The sequence below is a fragment of the Mus caroli genome, chromosome 1, assembly GCF_900094665.2.
Source record: "Mus caroli chromosome 1, CAROLI_EIJ_v1.1, whole genome shotgun sequence".
NCBI lineage: Eukaryota > Metazoa > Chordata > Mammalia > Rodentia > Muridae > Mus > Mus caroli.
Genome location: NC_034570.1, coordinates 179,458,340 through 179,479,035, shown reverse-complemented (window position 1 = coordinate 179,479,035; position 20,696 = coordinate 179,458,340). Strand labels below are relative to the sequence as shown.

At 40.5% G+C, this 20,696-nt stretch overlaps 1 protein-coding gene across 1 annotated transcript in view; it reads left to right on the top strand.

The window, feature by feature from the left end:
* Cenpf (centromere protein F) overlaps positions 1-20,696 on the top strand; it is a 43,857-nt gene that overhangs the window by 8,349 nt on the left and 14,812 nt on the right. Inside the window, exons 7-11 of the mRNA XM_021160826.2 lie at positions 4,564-4,689; positions 6,062-6,190; positions 8,553-8,675; positions 15,056-15,191; positions 17,068-20,474. Coding sequence (XP_021016485.1) covers positions 4,564-4,689; positions 6,062-6,190; positions 8,553-8,675; positions 15,056-15,191; positions 17,068-20,474 — 3,921 coding nt within the window. The remainder of the gene's footprint in view (positions 1-4,563; positions 4,690-6,061; positions 6,191-8,552; positions 8,676-15,055; positions 15,192-17,067; positions 20,475-20,696) is intronic.

The following is a 20,696-nucleotide window of genomic DNA, read 5'->3' as shown; positions in this document are numbered from 1 at the left end:
GAATTTAGCTCATTTACATTTAATGTAACTATTTGTCATGACTTAAGCCTGCCATTTTTGTTTTGTTTTCTGTTTCTGCTTTTTATTGCTTTGTTTCTTACCTTTCCATAGATTACATAAACATTTCCTAGGATTCATAGGTGATTGGTATGTTCATTTTGCCAGCTTTAACAAGTTATGTCACACTCGTCTCCCTTGCTCTTACCCTCCCCATGTATAATAGTTCAAATGTTTTCTGGCATGTTGTCAGATGTTTAAAAATGTCAGAGATTATTGTTGCTTTCTTGTGTTTGCTCCCTTTCCAGGGTTCTGAGTGTATGTGTTTGTTCTGTGAGTGTTACTCTTCTGCTTACAGTGCTTCCTGTTGGACTGTTTCAGGGTGTGTGTGCTGGCCAGAAGGCCCTAGTCGCCTTTATTTGAAGATGATTTGACTCCTCTTCATTCCTGAAGGCTATTTCTGGGTTGAGTTGTGTTTGCTTGTTTTTGTTTTCTCCCAGTGAACTCTTTAGTTAGTCTCCTTCCTTCTTTCTATTACAGTTTATCTCCAAGTAATGTTCTGACTTTGAATTTGTTGCTGTGCAGAATAAGTGAGAATATCCCTAGTCTATCTTTAAGTGAAGTTTAGATGTAAAGATTGAGGTAAAGGTTTTGGCAGAATACCTGGGCCACTGTGAATTTGTAATATTAACTGCTGTTATTACAGCTTATTATTGAGTTTATAGTCAACTCAGCTAATTTTAGGTTACATCTCTGTCTTCTATAACAAGAACTAACATTAGTCTTGTTTTGGTGAGAAAGGATCTTTGTCCTACCTGTCATTTTTGGTGAGATCTCTTATCAGATTATTGTTAGAGTTTTTACTTGGACAGTGCTTAGAACTTGACTCTGGCCTTCATCTCATTACTATTCCTCCAGGTCCTTACGATTTGGTTTTATTTCTGTGTCTTTTGGATATCTTTTTTCCCCCCGAGTCGGTTTCAAATCTCACCAACTGAAAATTCAGTTTCATTTTCTTTTATGCCTCATGAGAACTTTGTTAAATGTTTCGCTGACATTGCATTATGTTGTGTGTCATTAGGATTGCTTATTTATAAAAAATGGAGCTAATAACCTCTGTGCTCTCACGTGATTGAGTGCTTGCTTGTCATGTGGGTCTTTCTAACAATTTCAAGCTTCCCTTTGAGGCTGCAAGGGAGGAGTGCTCAGGGTCAGAAACTGCACAGTTGCAAGACTTGAGCTTACAATTTTGAGCATTGTTTATCAACTTTATGCAGATGACACTTTCAAAGGCGTTGTATATTAGATATCCTGTATAGCATACATTTACATTATAGTTCATAAAAGTAGCGAAATTACAGTTATAAAGTAGCAATGAGAAGAACTTTATGGTTGGGGGGTCACCACAACGTGAGAACTGTGTTAAAGAGTCTCAGCATTAGGAAGGAACCACTGTCTTAGAGTATTATGGAGCATACATGACATCTAGTGGCCAGTTACTTCCACATGGACTGTGCATAACTGGTACCACAGTGGCAATCAAAATATTTTTGAATGAAGTATAAATAACCTTCAAAGTTCTGTTTTAATGTGCCCTGTCTATAAAGAGAGGATTGAAGTCCCTTAGGGATGTGTTGCACTTTGAGGGAGCACCAGTAGAGGGCACCAAGGGTCCATTTACTTTGGTGCTTTTTATTTATTTATTTTTATTTATTTATTTGGTGAGATTGTCAATCATCAAAATGCCAGTCTGTCCTTATGGCCAGTGATCTTTGAGTTGTCTTATCCATTTCCATATGCAGAGCAAAGTAGATTCTCAGTCACTATTTGTTAAATTTATATTTTTTCTTATAAATCATGTAGTACTATTCCTTGGGAATTTAAAAACTTAAAAGCTTATTGTAACAATGAAGGTATCTTAATGTCTGAGGCAGAAGGTGAATTTGATCTGTTGGCTTAAGCATGTAATGTTTTCTGAGGCTAGGGAAATGGTTCAGTTGGGAAAGTGCTTGCTGTGGACCTGAGTGGAGCCCCAGCACCCAAATAAAAAGCTGGGAACCCATCTGCATGATAGAGCACACATATGCACACACATGAACTCATCTGCATGATAGAGCACACACATGCACACACATGAAACTTTCAGTGGTTTCTGTTGAGAAACTGTTCCTTTGTGTAGTTCAGGCTGGCCTCAAACTGATGATTTCCTGTCTCCGTCTTGAATGCTGAAATGTGCCACTATGTAAAGTTCACTTTTATCATCTTAAAGCTCTGCTATTTCCAAAATCATTTCGTCACCATTGACCAGTTTGGTACTGTTCATCTTTGCTTAGTTAATAACTGACATTTTGTCTTCCAGCAAAATATTGCATAGTGTTTTCTTCAATTCTCAGATTTCCAATATAATACTCATAATAGTGTTAAATTAGACTCTGGGTAGCTGAACAGATGGCTTCCTCAGTAAAGTGCTTATCACACAAGCCTGAGGACAGTAGTTTAATCTGTCCCCAACACTCATGCTTAAATTACTTGCATGCATAAATGGGATGTGACTCAGTGGGTCAAAGTAGTTGCTGCAGAAGCTGACAGCCTGAGTTTAGTCCTGGGAGCCCTTGGTAGGAGAGAACTGACTCCCTCCCAGAAGCTCTCCCATCACATAGGTACACATAGTAATTCAACATAGCTGGTAATGGTTGCATGTGTCTGTAGTCCTACCACTGGAGGGGAAGTAGGGTGGAGACAAAGGCAGAAGGACCCCTGCTGCTGGCGGTCTAGGCTGTCCAGCAGAGTTGGTGAACTTGTCCAGTATCATTGAGAGACTGCGCCTGAAAAACTAAGATGGAGAACCATTGAGATGGCGAACACTGATGTTGACTCTGGTCAACATCAGTGCACCTGCTCATGTCTCTTTTCTACATATTTGTAAATCCATGTACACATACACTCAAACATGTATGTATTGGTAGAATTTCAGAGAAAAATATTAGTGGGGAGGCTTACTAAATTGATGCATCTCACAGAGTGGAGAACTCTTTCTCATTAATATACGCTTTCTGTTTTTTCGGTTATTTATGTGCATTGATGTTTTGCTTGGATGCATGTCTGTGTGTGGGTGTCAGAGTCCCTGGAACTGGAGTTACAGACAGTTGTGAGCTTGTATGTGGGTGCTGGGAATTTCTAGTCCTTTGGAAGAGCAGCTAGTACACTTAACCTCTGAGCCACCTCTCCAGCCCCTGTAAAGCTCTCTTATTACTACTTGAATGTTATATTTTGGGGATCAGCCATTGTAAGGATTTGAACTTAAAGGGGTGGGTTCAAGGAATGCAATGAATCTCAACACTTGGCTGATTAAGACAGTTTTGTTTAATTTTAGGAAAATACCCTAAGTTTTCATGTAATTTTAAAATTGGCAGATAACTGTATACGTAAGAAAGCAACAGCATATTCTTTCTGTTGCTTGTGAGAACATAATAAGAAAACAGCTGTGATTTTTTGGGGTTCTGTGAGCCTCTAGAAATGTAATGGCATAATGAGTATTATGGGAAAAAGCAGTTTATTTAATATTTAAAGTTTTCAGAGAGATTCATTATGAGTTGGGCATGGTGGTACATTCCTTTAATCTCAGCACCAGAAAGATAGAGTCTGGCAGATCCCTGAGTTTTTGAGGCTACCTTGGTTAATGTTGCAAGTTCCAAGCCAGCCAGGGCTGCATAGTGAGACCTTGACTTGGGGGTTGTGGGAGGACCTGTCTGTCTATCTGTCTCTAATATGATTGCAACAGACTTTCATAGGACAGTAAGGATCTTGCCCTAGTTATTTTTTTAGCTCCTAAATTACTAGGCCAGTATCACTGCCTTGCTTGTTTATAGATGTTCTATGTGAAGGAGGTCAGAGGACAACTTGCAGGAGTAAGTCCTCAGCCTAGCTGGAACAAGAGTTTCTGGGTACTTCTCATGTATGCATCCCTCATCTTGCCATGGGAATGCTGAATTTACAGATGCAAACCATCCCATGCTGCTCTTCATGTAGGTTCTGGGGACTAGAGTCAGACTGTCAGCCTTGTACTGAGCTCTCAGGCCCCGAGATCTGCTTGCCGTGCAGTGGTGTTGCTGTGTTCTAATACTGCTGTCTGCCTTCCCCATGCACACATTGTGAAATGTTTTAAAGATATGCTGATGTCTAACATCGTTGCTGATATTTCCTCCGTATAAATTTCATATGTGTTTATAGAATCATAGTAACCTTAGGATTTGGATAATGAATATGAACCTGACTTTGAGTGAAATAAAAAGACCAAAACATGGTAAACATGAAACAGACTTTAGGGATTACAATTTATTTTTTGAGACAGGTTCTCAGTATGTAGCCCTTGCTGGCCTAGAACTCATTATCTAGACCCTACTGACCTTGAACTCAAAGATCTGCCTCCCTCTGCCTCCCTAGTGCTGTGTGGGTTTCAAGGTATGGATCACCATGCTGGCCTGGACTAAAATTTCTTAAAAGACAAAATTTGGCTTCATTCTCTGAGTAACTAGTTTTGTGTGGAACATTTTTATCTGTTATCAGTGTACTACCTTGGAACAAAAGCTGAAAACTTTGACTGAGGAGTTGGGTTGTCACCGACAGAACGCAGAGAGTGCTAAACGTTCTCTGGAACAAAGGATTAAGGAGAAAGAAAAGGAGCTTCAAGAGGTAAGGTGGCTGGCTTCATGGAGGACTTTTTATGAGAAAAGCCTGTTGACTTTGCAGTTAGGAAGGAAGAACTACTCACTGTGACTGGGGACACCGGAGCAGGCATGCTTTGTGAGCGTAAGGCCACTGCATTTCCCCTCACAGCTGCGTTTTTATACTTTTTCCACCATTCACTTCTTGATTCGCAAGGATGGACTCTTTTGGAGTTAGTCTTGTTTATGGGCTTGGAATGTGACACTGAGTGGGAAAGGAGCAGCCTTAAGCTCTTGCTTCACGGTTAGGGTTGTCTTATGTTCTTCAGTTCTTCAAGGCTGTGAGGTGGTTAATTACCTAATAAGGTGTTGGAGGTAGTCAGGTAGTCAGTCACCTTTGAATCAATGGTGGCCTGGTGGGAATATTTTATCAGTGTGGGTTGTTCATGTGCTTTCGTATGAGCATAAATGGTAATCAAGATTCCTTGGTTGCCAAAATCAACTAGTAACATTTACTTGTTCTTTCAAACGAAGATCATTGTAAATGGTATATAACTGATTAGTTAAGCCCTCTCTCTCTCTCCCTCTCCTTTTTTCTCTCCCTCACTTTCTCTCTCTCTCTCTCCTTTTGAACATGAGCTTTCACTGGCCAAGTGCTGGATTAGATATATGTGTGTCACCATGCCAGATCCTATAGCTGTTTTTTGTTTTAAAAGCAAGTCTATATGAGTATGTGAGTGCAGATGTACATACACATACATGCACATGTATGGGCGTGAGTGAGGAGGTTGGAAGTTGATGCAGAAAGTCATCTTCAGTGGCTCTCCACTTTACTTTTGGAGGCAGGGTCTCTGAATTGAACCTAGAGCTGGCTGATCTATTGTTATAGCTAACCAGCTTACCCTGGGGATCCTCTTTCTCTGCCTCTCGAGTGCTGAGAATACAGCTGGCTGCACACCTGCCTGGGCTTTCTGGGGTTCTTGGGATCAGTGTTCATACATGGATGGCAAACCTTTTATATACTGAGCCATCTTCATAGTGCCTAAGCCTAAACTTTTAGTGTGTTCTGGGCTAAGTTGTGTTGATTGCAGCTCAGCTATTCTTTCCTACCCTTCATCCTTCAAAACTGAGATAACTAAGATAGGCAATAGGTGGAGATAGACTGGCTTCCATGTGGTCATCTGTCGACTTTTGACTTTTCCCTTGGAGAACTGGATTTGATTATCAGAAACCAGCATCATGGGTGATTGACTGTATGTGGCATTCAGTAGATAGTCAGCATAGCTCCCTGTTGTCTCTTGCACTTTGCAAATAGCATTGCCTGGTAGGATGCGTGTGCTGCACCTGTGCCTGGGATCGCCTTTGTTAATGGCTGGTGGATGTGATGTTTTGCTTTTCAGGAGCTGTCCCGACAGCATCAATCTTTCCAAGCTCTGGACAGTGAGTACACTCAGATGAAAACCAGACTTACCCAGGAGTTACAGCAAGTCAAGCATTTGCATAGCGCCCTCCAGCTGGAACTGGAGAAGGTAGGGTGCTGAACTTAGTTCACACAGTCCTGCACAGGTGCTCCCTCTGTGTTTTAGTTGACTTAGGTTTTGTTTTAACTGAAAGTGAAAATTAGGAAAAAGTGTGACGTTTGATACATACTTTTTGAAAAATATGATATTTCAGGTTTAATATGTCTATCTTAAACATTTGTCATTGTTTATGGTGAAAACTTTCAAAATCCTTTTTCCCAGCATTTGTGCAGAACATAACTATTGTGTGTAGTCAGCCTACTGAACAGTAACCTACCGGACCCTGCTCCTGTCTGTCAGTCTTTAGAGAGTCATCTTTCCCTTCCTCCTGTTCCCCCATCTCTGAAATGACTGTCTTCTTCCCAACATCCTTGGGATCAGCTTCTTGGTACTCTTATTATGGAAGCCAGTCTAGGTCTCTGTCTCCTTAAATATTCTGTGCTTAGTTCCCTTTCAAAGTAGAAAACAATTTTTATGGTTTAGTTTTCTCAGAAAAAGGGTGATAGCTTGCGTTTTTAGGTCTGAAGATCAGTGCAGGTGTTTGATATTCTGGTCATTATGTAACAATGGGAAGCTGTCCTAAGACTTTCCTTCCCCCAGAGAGTTAAAGTTCTGGCAGTTACCAATTGGCTTATTTAAGACTCATAAGAGTGGTGCACCCAGGTTTCTGGCTTTGCATGTTCTGGCTATGAGATGATGGCTCTTGTTCTATGTCTTGGGTCTATGGCATTCGACCTGTGTGAATTGGTCATGTGACTTCAGCTGTTGTTTTCTGGTTGAGGACCTCCTTTAGTCCCCTATATCCTTGAAAACAGGAATTACCTTCTTCACAGTGCTCAGGCCCACACTTCCAGGTTTCCCACAGCTCTTGTCTCACATCTCAACCTAGTTCATCAAAACTGCTGAATCTACCTTTGTTGATGCTGTTGTTTGTCTGTTTTATAATGTATATGTATATATTCCTTTGTGAATGATAGTACATTTTATTTTGTAATATTTTTAATTAAAAAATTAGAAGATGCATACAATAAATTGTGATCATATTTTACCTCCTTTCTCCTTTTAATGCTTTCTAGAGCTACACTCCCAACTCCATATCCTGTTTTGTTTTTTATAACTCTTGAGTCCAATTTGTACTGTTGATGTACTCATGGGGATGGCGCATTCAGTGGAGCAGTGACCATACCCTTAAAGAAAACTGTTCCTCTCTCAGCAGCCATCAGTTGTCCATTGCTCCTCAGTTAGGAATGGGAGGTAGCTATCTCCTCCTCCCCAGTTCCTGCTGGAGTGTTAACTAAGCTGATCTTGTGCAGGTCTTGAACACACAACTGCAGCTTCTGTAGGCTCATGACTGCAAATGTCCTGTTATGTCCAGAAGACTTCACTCTGGTCATCTCCACCCTCTGGCTCTACAGATTTTATAGCATGTGGTCTTGTCACCATTACTTATCAGGGACTGATTTTGTCATCCACCCAGAAACTTTCCCATGTGCCCTTTCTCTAAGCTAAGAATAAATTTGACTTTTTTGTCAATGTTAATACATGATGTTGAATAAAACCATTTTAACCATGTCCATTGCGCATCCCTATCCCAGTTATCATTTTCAGTCGCCATGCTAGCTTCTTGTCTGCCTCCCAAATCCCCATCTGTGCTTGTCTCTTAACAGTCTGTTTTCGGTCAGTAACCAGAGCAAAACTATCATCAGGGAAGTCAGACCCCACAGCTCCTTTGCTCAATTCTGTGTAGTCACTTACTGCCCCATCACTAGGCCAAATCTTGCTTGGGTGGCAGACCCAGGTGCCTTCCCTAAGTCCCTGTGAAGTTCCCTGTGCCCCCCTCCCTTGCTTCACTTTGCCATGTGGCCCCTGGCTCTCAGCTCAGGCCTTGATTGCAGTGCTACTCTTGGGCTGCTGTTTGCTCATGGATTGGGAGGCCTGGACTTGTGCATTTACCATCTCTGGTTGCCACACCTATCCTCAGTCTCTGATACTCTGTTTTCTTTGGTTTGTTTAATTTCTTTTTGTAGTGTGAACATTTGGGTGTGTCTCTGGCTCATTTGTGTACTGTGCAGTTAGGCCTATGATGTTCTGAAAACGTATGGACTTTTTCTTGTTATTTCCCTTAATGAAGTAAGTACTTACACAGCACCCACGGGTAGTATAGAGATGATGTGAAACTCACAGGAGGGTGTGCCCAGGATGGAGGCAAAGCCCACAGCATTCTATATAGTGAGGGGATAATCACCCATTTTCTCTCAGTCTGTCTGTCTGTCTGTCTCTCTCTCATCTCTGCTTTTCTTAATCTTTAAGAATGGTTGATTATTTGCAGAAAACATGCATTCAGAACTTGGTTATTTTTTCTCTTTTGTAGGTCACATCAGTGAAGCAGCAGTTAGAAAGGAATTTGGAAGAAATTAGGCTCAAGTTCAGCAGAGCAGAACAAGCTCTTCAGGCAAGTCAGATCGCAGAAAATGAGCTGAGGAGAAGCAGTGAGGTATGTGAGCAGGAGGGTCAAGGAAGAGATCCCACACAGGATAAAAAGAGAATGTCTTTCTTGGGAAAACAGTGTGTGTGTGTGCGCGCGCGCGCACACACGTGCATGTGAGTCACAGCATGCTCATGAAGGTCAGAGTACAACTTGTAGTCTCTCTTCATCCTTATGTGGGTTCCCAGGATCAAACTCAGGATAGCATCATTGTGTGCTGAGTCATCTCCCTGGTCCAAAAAGGGACTCTGTATTTTAATTTATCAGTACTTTATTAGTACCATACTTCTTTTTTCTTTTTCAAATGTTAATGTGTTTTATATATGTTTAATGTCCTTGTTTTCTATTTTTTATTTTGAAATGATTACTCATGCATTTCGCATGAGGAATTAAGAATATATAATCCAACCAGACCCTCCAGAGCTCCCAGGGACTAAATCACCAACCAAAGAGTACACACATGGAGGGACTCATGGCTCCAGCTACATATGTAGCAGAGGATGTTCTTGTCGGCATCAGTGAGAGGGGAGGCCCTTGGTCCTGTGAAGGCTCGATGCCCTCATGTAGGGGAATGCCAAGGCCGGAGTGGGTGGGTGGGGGAACACCTTCATAGAAGCAAGGGGAGGGAGGATAGGATAGGGGGTTTATGGGGAGTGGGCGGAAACAAGGAAAGGGGATAACTTTTGAAATGAAAATAAATAAAATATTCAATAAAAAATATACAAAAAAACATATAATCAAGTTTTGAAATTTTTCATTTATATGTATGTATTATCTGTGCACCACATTTATGCTTGCTGTCCAGAGAGGCCAGAGGGGGAGGTTGTGAAAGCCTCTGTGTCCTCAGCAAGAGCAGCAGCTACTGCTCTGACCCTTTGAGCTGTCTCACCAGTTCTACAGTCACAAGTTGTAAAGTAGCAGTTACTATCTGTGGGTCAAGGCCACCTCAGGGTCGAACGACTCTCACAGGGGTCGAATATTAGATAGCCTGCATATCAGGTGTTTACATTATGATGTATAAGGGTAGCAAAATTACAGTTATGAAGTATCAACGAAAGTAATTTTATGTTTGAGGGTCCATCACAACATGAGAAACTATATTAAAGGGTCACAGCATTGGGAAGATTGGGAATTGCTGCTTTAAAGATTATTTTAGACCACTTGAGAGGTGGAATTATGAAAAAAAGGAGGGAATTGTTTGGAATTTAAAGGGAGTAAATGAAACTGTTAATGTGGATTATTATTTAATTTACCTCTCTACCTTCTCTCTCTCATTCCTTCCTTCCTTCCTTCATTTGGCAGAGTCTAAGTTGTCTAGAGTAGCTCAAGCCTACTGACGTAGGGAACATGGCCTTCAGTTCCAGTTCCCACTGCCCCTCTCCCAGGCCTGGCACCACAGGCCTGTGCTGGCTGGCACACGTGTTCTTTTTGTTTTGAGATACACACACTGGCTCTGTGTCCCAGACTAGTATGGAGCCTGCCTTATATCCACAATGCTGAGGTGTGAACACCTTTTTCAAGGATTAATTTGGAATTATACAGTATTAAAAACCCCATGGAAATCATAGACTTAAAGAAATGACCTTAGTTCAGTCTCTGGCACTGTCAAAAATAAATAAAATAAAATAAAATAATGTAATTATAACTGGATTTATTCTTTAGAAATGAACATTGATCTTAGGGCCCAGTGTGCAGCCTGTTGAGTGTTACCTGGAGAGATACCTGTTCTGCCAGGCAGTGGATGAGGGCCAGCTGTAGGAGTGTTCTGAGAATTTTATTCCTACACATGTCAGTTTGCCTTCTCTGAACTTCTCTGGTACCCTGGAGTTTGTTTTAAAGGACTTAATTAAGAAGCATTTAGAAACAGCTGATGGATGGATTTGACTAGGGCCACAAATTAACAAAGAACAGAGGAGCAGTAGAGGTGGCTTCTCAGGTATTACAGGAAAATGTTTTCCCACTACTGAACTGTTTTGTCATCACTTTTTAGCCTGCTTATGATGAAAGAAAAATAATTTTATCCGTAACGACAGTTCCTTATCTAGGTGGTAAAGTCTAAATGTATTTGCTCCCATGGTATTTCACTGTAAATGTGAACACCTGTCATAGCAAAGAGGAAGTTATTAAAGCAGCCAGCAACAAAGTGGGAAGACTGCTGGAGATGGGGTGGGGGCATTCAACTCCTGCACGCCGAGTGGAAAACATTCAGTCAAATCCTGTGATGAGTTCATCTGCAAACATTTCCAGTGCATGTTTATTGCAGCAAAACAAATGTTTGCCTTTTGGCCAGTGGGGACCAACCAACAGATGCTTCTGCTAACATTTCCACAGGCAGACTGGCATGAAACTCTTCCCTCTGTGAGCTTCCCTTTTAGCCAGGAACTCTCCTGTGACTTGACTGGCTGCCCGTTCAAACAGTTTGTAGAACTATCATCTGGTTCAGAGTCTAAACACCCTTGACATGACTTGCTGGGGCATTTTAATAGTAGGGCCATTGTCTTGCAGGTGTTTCTGAAGGCTTGCTTTATCCCCACAGGGTCTGGGTTATAATTCCAGGCTGCTCTGCATTACATGCCTACCATGTTCAAATGAACATAGTCATGTGTAAGAAGTGATCAGCACAGGGCCAAGATACAAATTTAGTCTTGGTCTTAATTCGTGTTTATGTCTGCCCATGAGCATTCTTTAGGGATGACAGACACAGTAAGAGTTGAAAGGGCTTCCCTGCTCTTCCCACTTTGAACTGTGGTTGGGTCCAGAGAAGTGATTTGTCAGTGAGATGTAACCTGATGTAGCCTGGGGGTTATAGTGCTGGTGACTCTAGTGGGAACTATCTGGATGTCAACCATCTACTGTGCTACCTTGGGGTGAGCCCTTCCTAGTCTGCATACAGATGCAAGTAATATCCCTTCCTTTCAAGACTATTCATGATTAAGTCTATTTTTATATAAAGTATGTGGCCCAGTGCCCAGCATGTAAATGTCCAATAAACCATGGAAGTCCAGGATGTGCTTGCTAGTTTTGTTTCACAAATATCAGTGACTTTTGATATTAAAATTACTTGCAATTATGTGTCAGCCCAGAAGGGTCATGGCCAGGAGACAGTGTATTTGAGAATTTTCATATTTCTGTATCTAATTAGAAAGTAAGCACAAACAGTTTAATATGCTTCTAGGTTTTGGATGCTGAAATGAAGTGGCAGTTGTACTGAAATTTTCCTTGACTGTGTTTAGTAAACTAATATACTTCTAGCAATTAGAAATTATCAGTGCTGGAAATGTGATTTAATAGCCCAATCAAGGGTAAAGTTAACATTTAGTATCAAAGTGATGTGGGGATTAGATAAGCTGCTCACCCGGCTTCGAGAGCCAGCTTCCATTGCACTGGGGTTTGGCAGTAAAATGCCATCATTGACAGGCAGGATGAGGAAACGCTTGCTTGGGGACCTTTCTAGGCATGGGGATCTGTATTGTATTAGGTCCTCTAAGGAATGTGGTCTGGCAGGCAAGAATGACAGAGGAGAAGGGAGATAGCACATCTTTGTATCCATTCCATTCCCACATAGATAGCCTTCACCCAGCAGGGGACATATTGAGCTGTTCTCATGGATGGGATCATGAAATCCGCACTCGAATCGCACTGTTTCGGCTGGCCCTGGAAGTGATGCTTCCCTTGCTGCACCTAAACCAAGTTGCTCTGGGTGGGATTGCTTGCTAAGCTCAAGTGCTGGCTTGTGGTCTAGAGATTGCTGTTTTCCCGAGTACTGCCCAATTTTGCAAATCACGTGAGGACTGAAGAGATGCTTAGGAGAATATACCCTTGTATGCTTAACTCATTGTTGCTAATGAGCTGCCCAATCAAGACTTAAGTGGCTGTAGCCTCATGGAAAACTAATTGCTGATGGATGGCAGCCTGTGCATCCATTTTCAGATGTTCATTTTCTAAATTCTGGCCTCTTAAAATTCTTGGGTTGGTTGCAGTCATAGCATTATAAGCCTGCTGGGTCCCAGGATTGGCTGAACATTCCTTCGTTAGGAACCACTATTTACAAAGCTAATGCCAGAATGGGGAAAGACACCCTAATCTTTTCATTGAGCTTGCTGTTTTCTTAAATGTCTGCAGTTATGGACTAAGACACCTAAAGACAAATAGGCATGCAGATACAACAACCACCCCTCCTCCTTTGTGGTACCTGCTCTCTCCAATGCCCCACCCCCACCCCCCGTGGAGGTGCATTCTATTTATCATGCACAGTCTTCCCAGCTTCCTTTTCAAGGCCCAGATTGGATTTGATTGTAAAATAGTAAGTCAATACATGATTCAACTCTGATGACCTTGTAACTGTTAGATTTGGGGAAGAAATTCTAACAGTGCCCCATTACACATGTCAAAGTATTTAAAGTGTTCTCTCTTTTACATCTGTGATCTCATTAGATGGGTGATTATTCTTAGTCTACAGAACAAACAAGTGATAACATTTCTTTAGTTTATTAATGCTAATTTTAATCAATTTCATTGTTTCACCTTCATGAATTTTTCCTTGCAAGCTTGATTACTGACTAGTATGCAGGTTAATGTCTCTGTCTTAAGATCTTTTGTAGCTGTCCTTTAGTTCTCATTGATATCTTAATTCCATAGTCAGTTTCCTAGTGTAAGCAAGACAGGATCAGAACACAGGAGACAAGAGTGTAATACTGTCAATAGCCTCTGTCTCATTTTAATGACGGAATGAATGTATATACATGAACACAACAGCTGCCAGCAAGTTTTCAAGTACTTCCAGGAGCCAGATTCTCCCTCTTTTTGAATTTGGCTTTGTTACATGGGTACCCATCTGCTGGTAGTAACCAGACTGATAATTGAAGGCAGCTTTCCAATATAGCATCGCCAGGGCCATCTGTTTTCTAACAGTGCAGTGAGGTTTTGAAGGATGGGTCTTAGTTGTTTCTTTAAGATTCAAAAAATGTCTTCCTACTTCTTAGAAGGGTATTTTTGAAATGTAATTTAAAAAGTGCCTTACAGATTTCTTTCATTCCATAAGGTGTGAGATATATTTAAGTTCTCCCAGTTAGTGGAGATAATGCCTGTTCTTGAGGGGAGGGTATCATATAGGTGCATGTACCTTTCAGCTATTAAAATATTATTAAAGTTTCAAGGGGTGCCTTTACTCTCAATGTTCAGGAGGCAGAAGCAGATAGATATCAAGTGTGAGGCCAGCTTGGTCTACATAAATTAGTGTGCCAATCTCAAACACCTCAGTTCAATACCTGCAACCAACACACATGGTAGAATAAAAAAACCTGACTACCCCAAGTTGTTATCTTGTCGAAGTGCCATAAGCATGCCCTGCCTGTCCAGTGCATGCATGCATGGATATACACACTAATAAAGATAATAATATAGAGAAAAACCTAAAGAAAACAAATTTAAGTGTGACTGGAGTGGTTTTTTTTTTTTTTAATGTATCAGTTTTAGGTTAAGGAGGAATAGGTTTTTTTTTAATGTATCAGGTTTAGGTTAAGGAGGAGTAATAATGTTTTTATTTGGTGTGTACATTTGTGTGATTTAGCTCAAGAATTCCTAACAGAGTGGAATGAAATTGCACAATTGCACTTTTATGTATGTGTTTGTGTGTGTGTTTTCTGTACACATCCCTGTGGGTATGAATATTTAATCATGGACCCAATGAACCTGTGAGTGCTCAGGCTCCCCTATACAAGATGAATTATGTGCCAGCTTTTGATGTCACATAGATTATTCAGTGCCTTTTTAGCAGTTTTCTCTGTTAGATATGTATTGAATGACTAGGACCACACCTTATACCATGGAGGTGATCCTGCTGAAGGCTGAGATGCTGTTTTATTTATATATACATTTTTATAGTATACATTCCAGTATACATTACATATGTGACCACTGTAGCTATGCTGGTGAAAGCATTCATTGAAGGAAATTTCATCTATCAGGGCACTCTTGTGATAGTAAACCTTATACTGCTGTTTTTGCAGTGAGAAGCAAAAATTTGTTCTTGGAACATTAGTGTTTTTTGTTTTTTTGTTTTTTTTTTTTAACTAATCTGGCTTGATAGGAATCTGAAACTCTTGTCTTTAATTATCTTATACATAGGCTTTTTCTTCTGAGCTAACTCTTTAACAACCAGAAGGTTTGAAGAAGCATATTTCCTGACGGTATAAGATAATTCTTAGATTTGGTATCTGCTTTTATGATGTAATTTGATTCAAATAACATGATACTTTAATTAGATATTGGAAAGGAAAGTTGATTGCTGACTGAGATACAGACAGATCTGTGAAGGACTTTTATTAAAGCAGAAATTGTGACTCCCTTGAGCATTTGTTTAGATTAAAACAAACTAAATATGTTTTCAGGAAATGAAGAAGGAGAACAGTCTCATTAGGAGTCAGTCTGAGCAGAGGACCAGAGAAGTCTGCCACCTGGAGGAAGAACTTGGTAAAGTCAAAGTGTCTTTGAGTAAGAGCCAGAATTTTGCAGAAGAAATGAGAGGTGAGTGTAGTATCTTTAGAGTTGTCTGTGTATACATGTGCCATGGTGTGTGTGTGTGTGTGTGTGTGTGTGTCTAGGAAAACTCCTTTCTCCATATCTTTTCACCATATTTGGAGATCAAATTTAGGTCATCAGGCTTGACACTAAACACCTTTACCCAGTGACTCACTTCAGCAGTCCAGAACTCTATTATTATGTCTTATTCCCATGAGGAAAGATGGATGACAGCCTATCAGAAAAATGTTGTGTCCTTTTCTATCTACCATGCAACGTCCCTGGGGTTGATAAATAAGAGCACACGGAATCTCAAAGTGCATGGTTTTTACTCTTTTTGGCATCAGGGGTGAACATTTCCTACACAGTACTGTATTGGCCGTGCTCTTTTACCCTAGAGTGCAGTCCTTTATGTCTCAGGTGTGTTCATTGCATACAGATTGCTGTTCACTCATTACCATTTCACTTAGAAATGGAAAAACCCTACATTAAATGCATGCTTTCCAACCCTTTAATAACCATTGTATTTTGACACTTACTTGACTAAATGACTTTATTTCCTGGGTTTACAGCCAAAGAATAATGTTGTATATAGTAAATTGGTCCATTTTTTCACATTTATTTGGAGCATATCTTTTATATAACATTTTCTAACCTGAGATAAGTGCATGAAGAATTTATTTCTAACCCATTGACCTGAATTTGTGATACTTCTGTGGGTTTTAAAAAATTTTTCTTTTTATTCTCTTTATTTTAGACTGGGCTTTGTTAAAGGTTGGGCATAACTAATCTTCCTGCCTCAGTTTCCCAAGTAGCTAGAACTGAATCCCTGAGACTGCTTTCCTTTTCCATAGCAGGTGGAAGAAGTACCAGTCTTCAGCTTTCCTAAGGAAAACAAGAATGGGTCATTTTTCAGGCTTGATCAAAAGTATGATTGTGTGAGGCCCACAAATGCAGAGTAGTATAATGCATCTCAGAGGTGCTGGGTCACAAACCTTTAGGTCATATTGGGTAGGGCTGAAATTAGTGCATGAGAATAAGTGTGGTTTTTCATTTAGTATTACATTGCATCACACTAGCTTGCAGTATTTACTGTAGACGCTTTCGATTAGTCCCCTTACCCTTAAACCTTTTTATCACTGCTTAGTGAAAAGAGTTCCAACTAGGGAGGGCGGGTCATCAGAGGACAGAAATATGGTGGTGATGGGAGCTTCCTCTTGAATCTCATTCTCTCACTACATTTACTAAGGAGGGGTTAGAATGTGCATAACATATTTGCCCACAAATACTCAATGTAGATTTTTTTTTTTGTTTTTCGAGACAGGGTTTCTCTGTGTAGCTCTGGCTGTCCTGGAACTCACTTTGTAGACCAGGCTGGCCTCGAACTCAGAAATCTGCCTGCCTCTACCTCCCAAGTGCTGGGATTAAAGGCATGTGCCACCACCGCCCGGTGATTATTCCCTTTTTAAAAAATCTACGTTGACCAAACAAAAACAAAAACAAAACAAAACACTGGGCCAAAAAAAAAAAAAAAAGGGAATAAATACTCTAAATTTCCTTATTGTTGTTTTATGCATCATTTTTATGAAGCTACTTGAGATATCAGAAAAATAATAACTAAGGTAATTAAAATTAGGTGTATTACTTTCAAGGACTTCAGCATTAATGTCAAGTTTTACAGGATGTGACAGCCTATTAATTTCAATACTTTTATCTTTTTTTAGAGTTTAAAATTATATTTTATTTATAGAATTCATAGACTAGACATGTTAGCCAATTCTTCCCTACTGAATTATACCCTAATGCCAGAGTATAAAATTTTTATGAAATAGATATTTGTTATAAACATTGACAACTTGTGTTCATTTGTTTGTTTAAATAGCTAAGAATACCTCTCAGGAAATCATGTTACGAGATCTTCAGGAAAAACTAAATCAGCAAGAAAACTCACTAACTTTAGAGAAGCTGAAACTTGCCCTAGCTGATCTGGAAAGACAGCGAAACTGTTCTCAAGATCTCTTGAAGAAAAGGGAACACCACATTGATCAACTGAATAATAAGTTAAATAAGATAGAGAAGGAATTTGAAACTTTGCTGAGTGCTTTGGAATTAAAAAAGAAAGAATGTGAAGAATTGAGAGAAGAGAAAAATCAGATTTCTTGTTGGAAAATTGATAGTGAAAAACTCATAAGTCAGATAGAATCAGAAAAAGAAATCTTATTGGGTAAAATCAACCACTTAGAGAACAGCCTCAAGACACAACAAACAAGTCCTGACTCTAATGAGAGAGTAAGAACACTGGAGATGGAAAGAGAAAACTTTACTGTGGAGATTAAAAACCTTCATAGTATGTTAGACAGCAAGATGGTAGAGATCAAGACACAGAAACAAGCTTACTTGGAACTGCAGCAGAAATCCGAATCCTCGGACCAGAAGCATCAGAAGGAAATAGAGAATATGTGCTTGAAAGCAAATAAGCTCACTGGGCAAGTTGAAAGTTTGGAATGTAAGCTTCAGTTATTGTCAAGTGAAGTAGTGACCAAAGACCAGCAGTACCAAGACTTGCGTGTGGAATATGAGACACTGAGGGATTTGCTCAAGTCCAGAGGATCTTCTCTGGTGACAAATGAGGATAATCAGAGAAGTTCTGAGGATAATCAGAGAAACTCTTTGGCTTTTGAACAGCAGCCTGCAGTGAGTGATTCCTTTGCAAATCTTATGGGGGAAAAAGGAAGCATAAATTCAGAAAGGAGTGACTGCTCTGTAGATGGGGGCCGAAGTCCAGAAAATGTAGCCATCTTACAAAATAGAGTCACTTCACTTGAAAGTTCCTTGGAGTCTCAAAACCAGATGAATTCAGATTTGCGAAAGCGGTGTGAAGAGTTGCTACAAATCAAAGGGGAAGTGGAAGAAAACCTCATTAAAGCAGAGCAGATTCATCAGAATTTTGTGGCTGAAACAAATCAATGTATTAGTAAATTGCAGGAAGATGCTGCAGTTCATCAGAATATTGTTGCTGAGACTTTAGCAACCCTTGAGAGTAAGGAAAAAGAGTTACAGCTTTTGAAAGAAAAATTAGAAGCCCAGCAAAGAGAGGTTCAAAAGTTAAATAAGAATAACTGTCTTCTTGAAGGTACTCTGAAGGAGCTACAGCTTTTATCTGACACTCTGAGCTCAGAGAAGAAGGAAATGAATTCTATCATCTCATTAAGTAAAAAAAACATTGAAGAGCTAACCCAAGCAAACGGGGCTCTCAAGGAAGTTAATGAGGCCTTAGAGCAGGAGAAAATGAATTTACTCCAAAAGCATGAGAAGATTACAAGCTGTATAGCAGAACAAGAGAGAAGCATTGCAGAGCTGTGTGATCAGTACAAGCAGGAAAGATTTCAATTATTACAGCGGTGTGAAGAAACAGAAGCTGTGTTGGAAGATCTCAGGGGAAACTACAAAACAGCACAAGAAAACAATGCTAAGTTAGAATGCATGCTCAGCGAGTGCACTGCTCTTTGTGAAAGTAGAAAGAATGAACTGGAGCAGTTAAAGGAAACATTTGCAAAGGAACAGCAAGAATTCTTAACAAAATTAGCTTTCGCTGAAGAGCAAAACAGGAAATTAATGCTAGAGTTGGAGATAGAGCAACAAACTGTGAGATCCGAGATTACAAACACCAAAAAGCGTTCCATGAGTGAGACTGATGGCTTAAGGCAAGAATGCTTGACTTTAAACGAGCAAAATGAGCAGCAAAACGAAGTTAGCAACTTAACACTTGAGAATGAGCAACTGATGGAGTTAACGCGGACCAAGCATGATTGTTATCATCTCGCAGTAGAGCCAGTGGAGAACTCTGTAAAAGCAACCAAGGGTGAGATAGGTAAGAGTGGTTCCCAGTGCCAGATGGATCTCGACACTAAAGACGTTTCTCTAGACAGTTCTAAGGCTCAGTTGGTACATCTAGAAGCTTTGGTAAGAATTCTGGAAGTACAGCTTGACCAAAGTGAGGAGGAGAAGAACAAGCTGCAGCGGGAATTACAGACAATTAGAGAGGAGCTAGAAACCAAGAGTTCACAGGACCCTCAGTCACAGGCAAGGACTGGGCTTACAGACTGTGACACAGCAGAAGAAAAGTATGTGTCCGTGCTCCAGGAGTTGTCAGCAAGTCAAAACGAGAATGCACACTTACAGTGCTCTCTACAGACAGCAGTGAACAAACTGAATGAGCTAGGGAAAATGTGTGACGCATTGAGAGTTGAAAAGTTACAGCTAGAGTCCGAGCTGAATGACTCACGGACAGAGTGTATCACGGCAACTAGTCAGATGACGGCAGAGGTCGAGAAGCTAGTGAGTGAGATGAAAATGCTAAACCACGAGAGTGCTCTGTCCCAGAATGAGCTGATGAAAGACACCTCAGATGTTGAATTTCATGATAAAGCAAACCACACATCTATTTTCTTGACTCCTTTGGACAGTAGCAATTTCTGTGAACAAATGACCTTGTCAAACAAAGAGGTCCGAGTGCACTTTGCTGAATTACAGGAGAAATTCTCCTGTTTACAAAGTGAACACAAAATTTTACATGATCAGCACTGTGAGGTGAGCGCTAAGATGTCAGCACTGCGTTCCTACGTGGACACATTAAAAGCTGAAAATTCTGCCTTGTCAATGAGTCTGAGAACCTTGCAGGGTGACGTAGTAAAGGAGGGGGAGCCTGCAGCTGAGGGTGGGCATGGTCTGCCACTGTCGTTCTGTGGGGCAGGCAGCCCGTCTCTGACAAATTTTGGAGAAAGGTCCTTTTACAAAGGTGTTTTAGAACAAACTGGAGACACGTGTCATCTAAGTTTAGAAGGGAATGCTTCAGCCAATTCTTGTGACTTTGATGAAGTGTTTTCCAGCAGTCTGGAGGAGGAGACGCTGACTGAGAAGGAAGTCCCACCTGCCTCTGTGAGGACCGTTGAGGAGCTTGAAATCCTGTGTCAGGTGTACTTGCAGTCCCTCAAGAATCTAGAAGAGAACATTGAGAGCCAAAGGATTACGAAAAATCAAGAACTTGAAGAGCTTGAGCAGTTACTGAGTTCTGAGAGGAAAGAGCTAAGCTGCCTTAGGAAGCAGTATTTGTCAGAAAAGGAGCAATGGCAGCAGAAGCTAACAAGTGTCACTTTGGAAATGGAGTCCAAGTTAGCAGAGGAGAAGCAGCAGACCAAGAATCTGTCCCTTGAACTTGAGGTAGCACGACTTCAGTTACAGGAGCTGGACTTAAGCTCGAGGTCTTTGCTTGGCACTGACTTGGAAAGTGTAAGTACCTAGGATATACATGCCATTCCTCTGTGTGCATGCCTAGTTAAACTCAGTAAATGTTTATAGGATTGAATTCATAGGAAATCAAAATTGGAGTATTTTTAGGGTTTAAAGAAATAAATGAAAACGTAACCAAAACCTTCCCAGAGCTAACCGGACTCAAAAAAGCGAGGAAACTATTTGAGGAGTAAATGTCCATTGTGACTTGTTTTAAATATT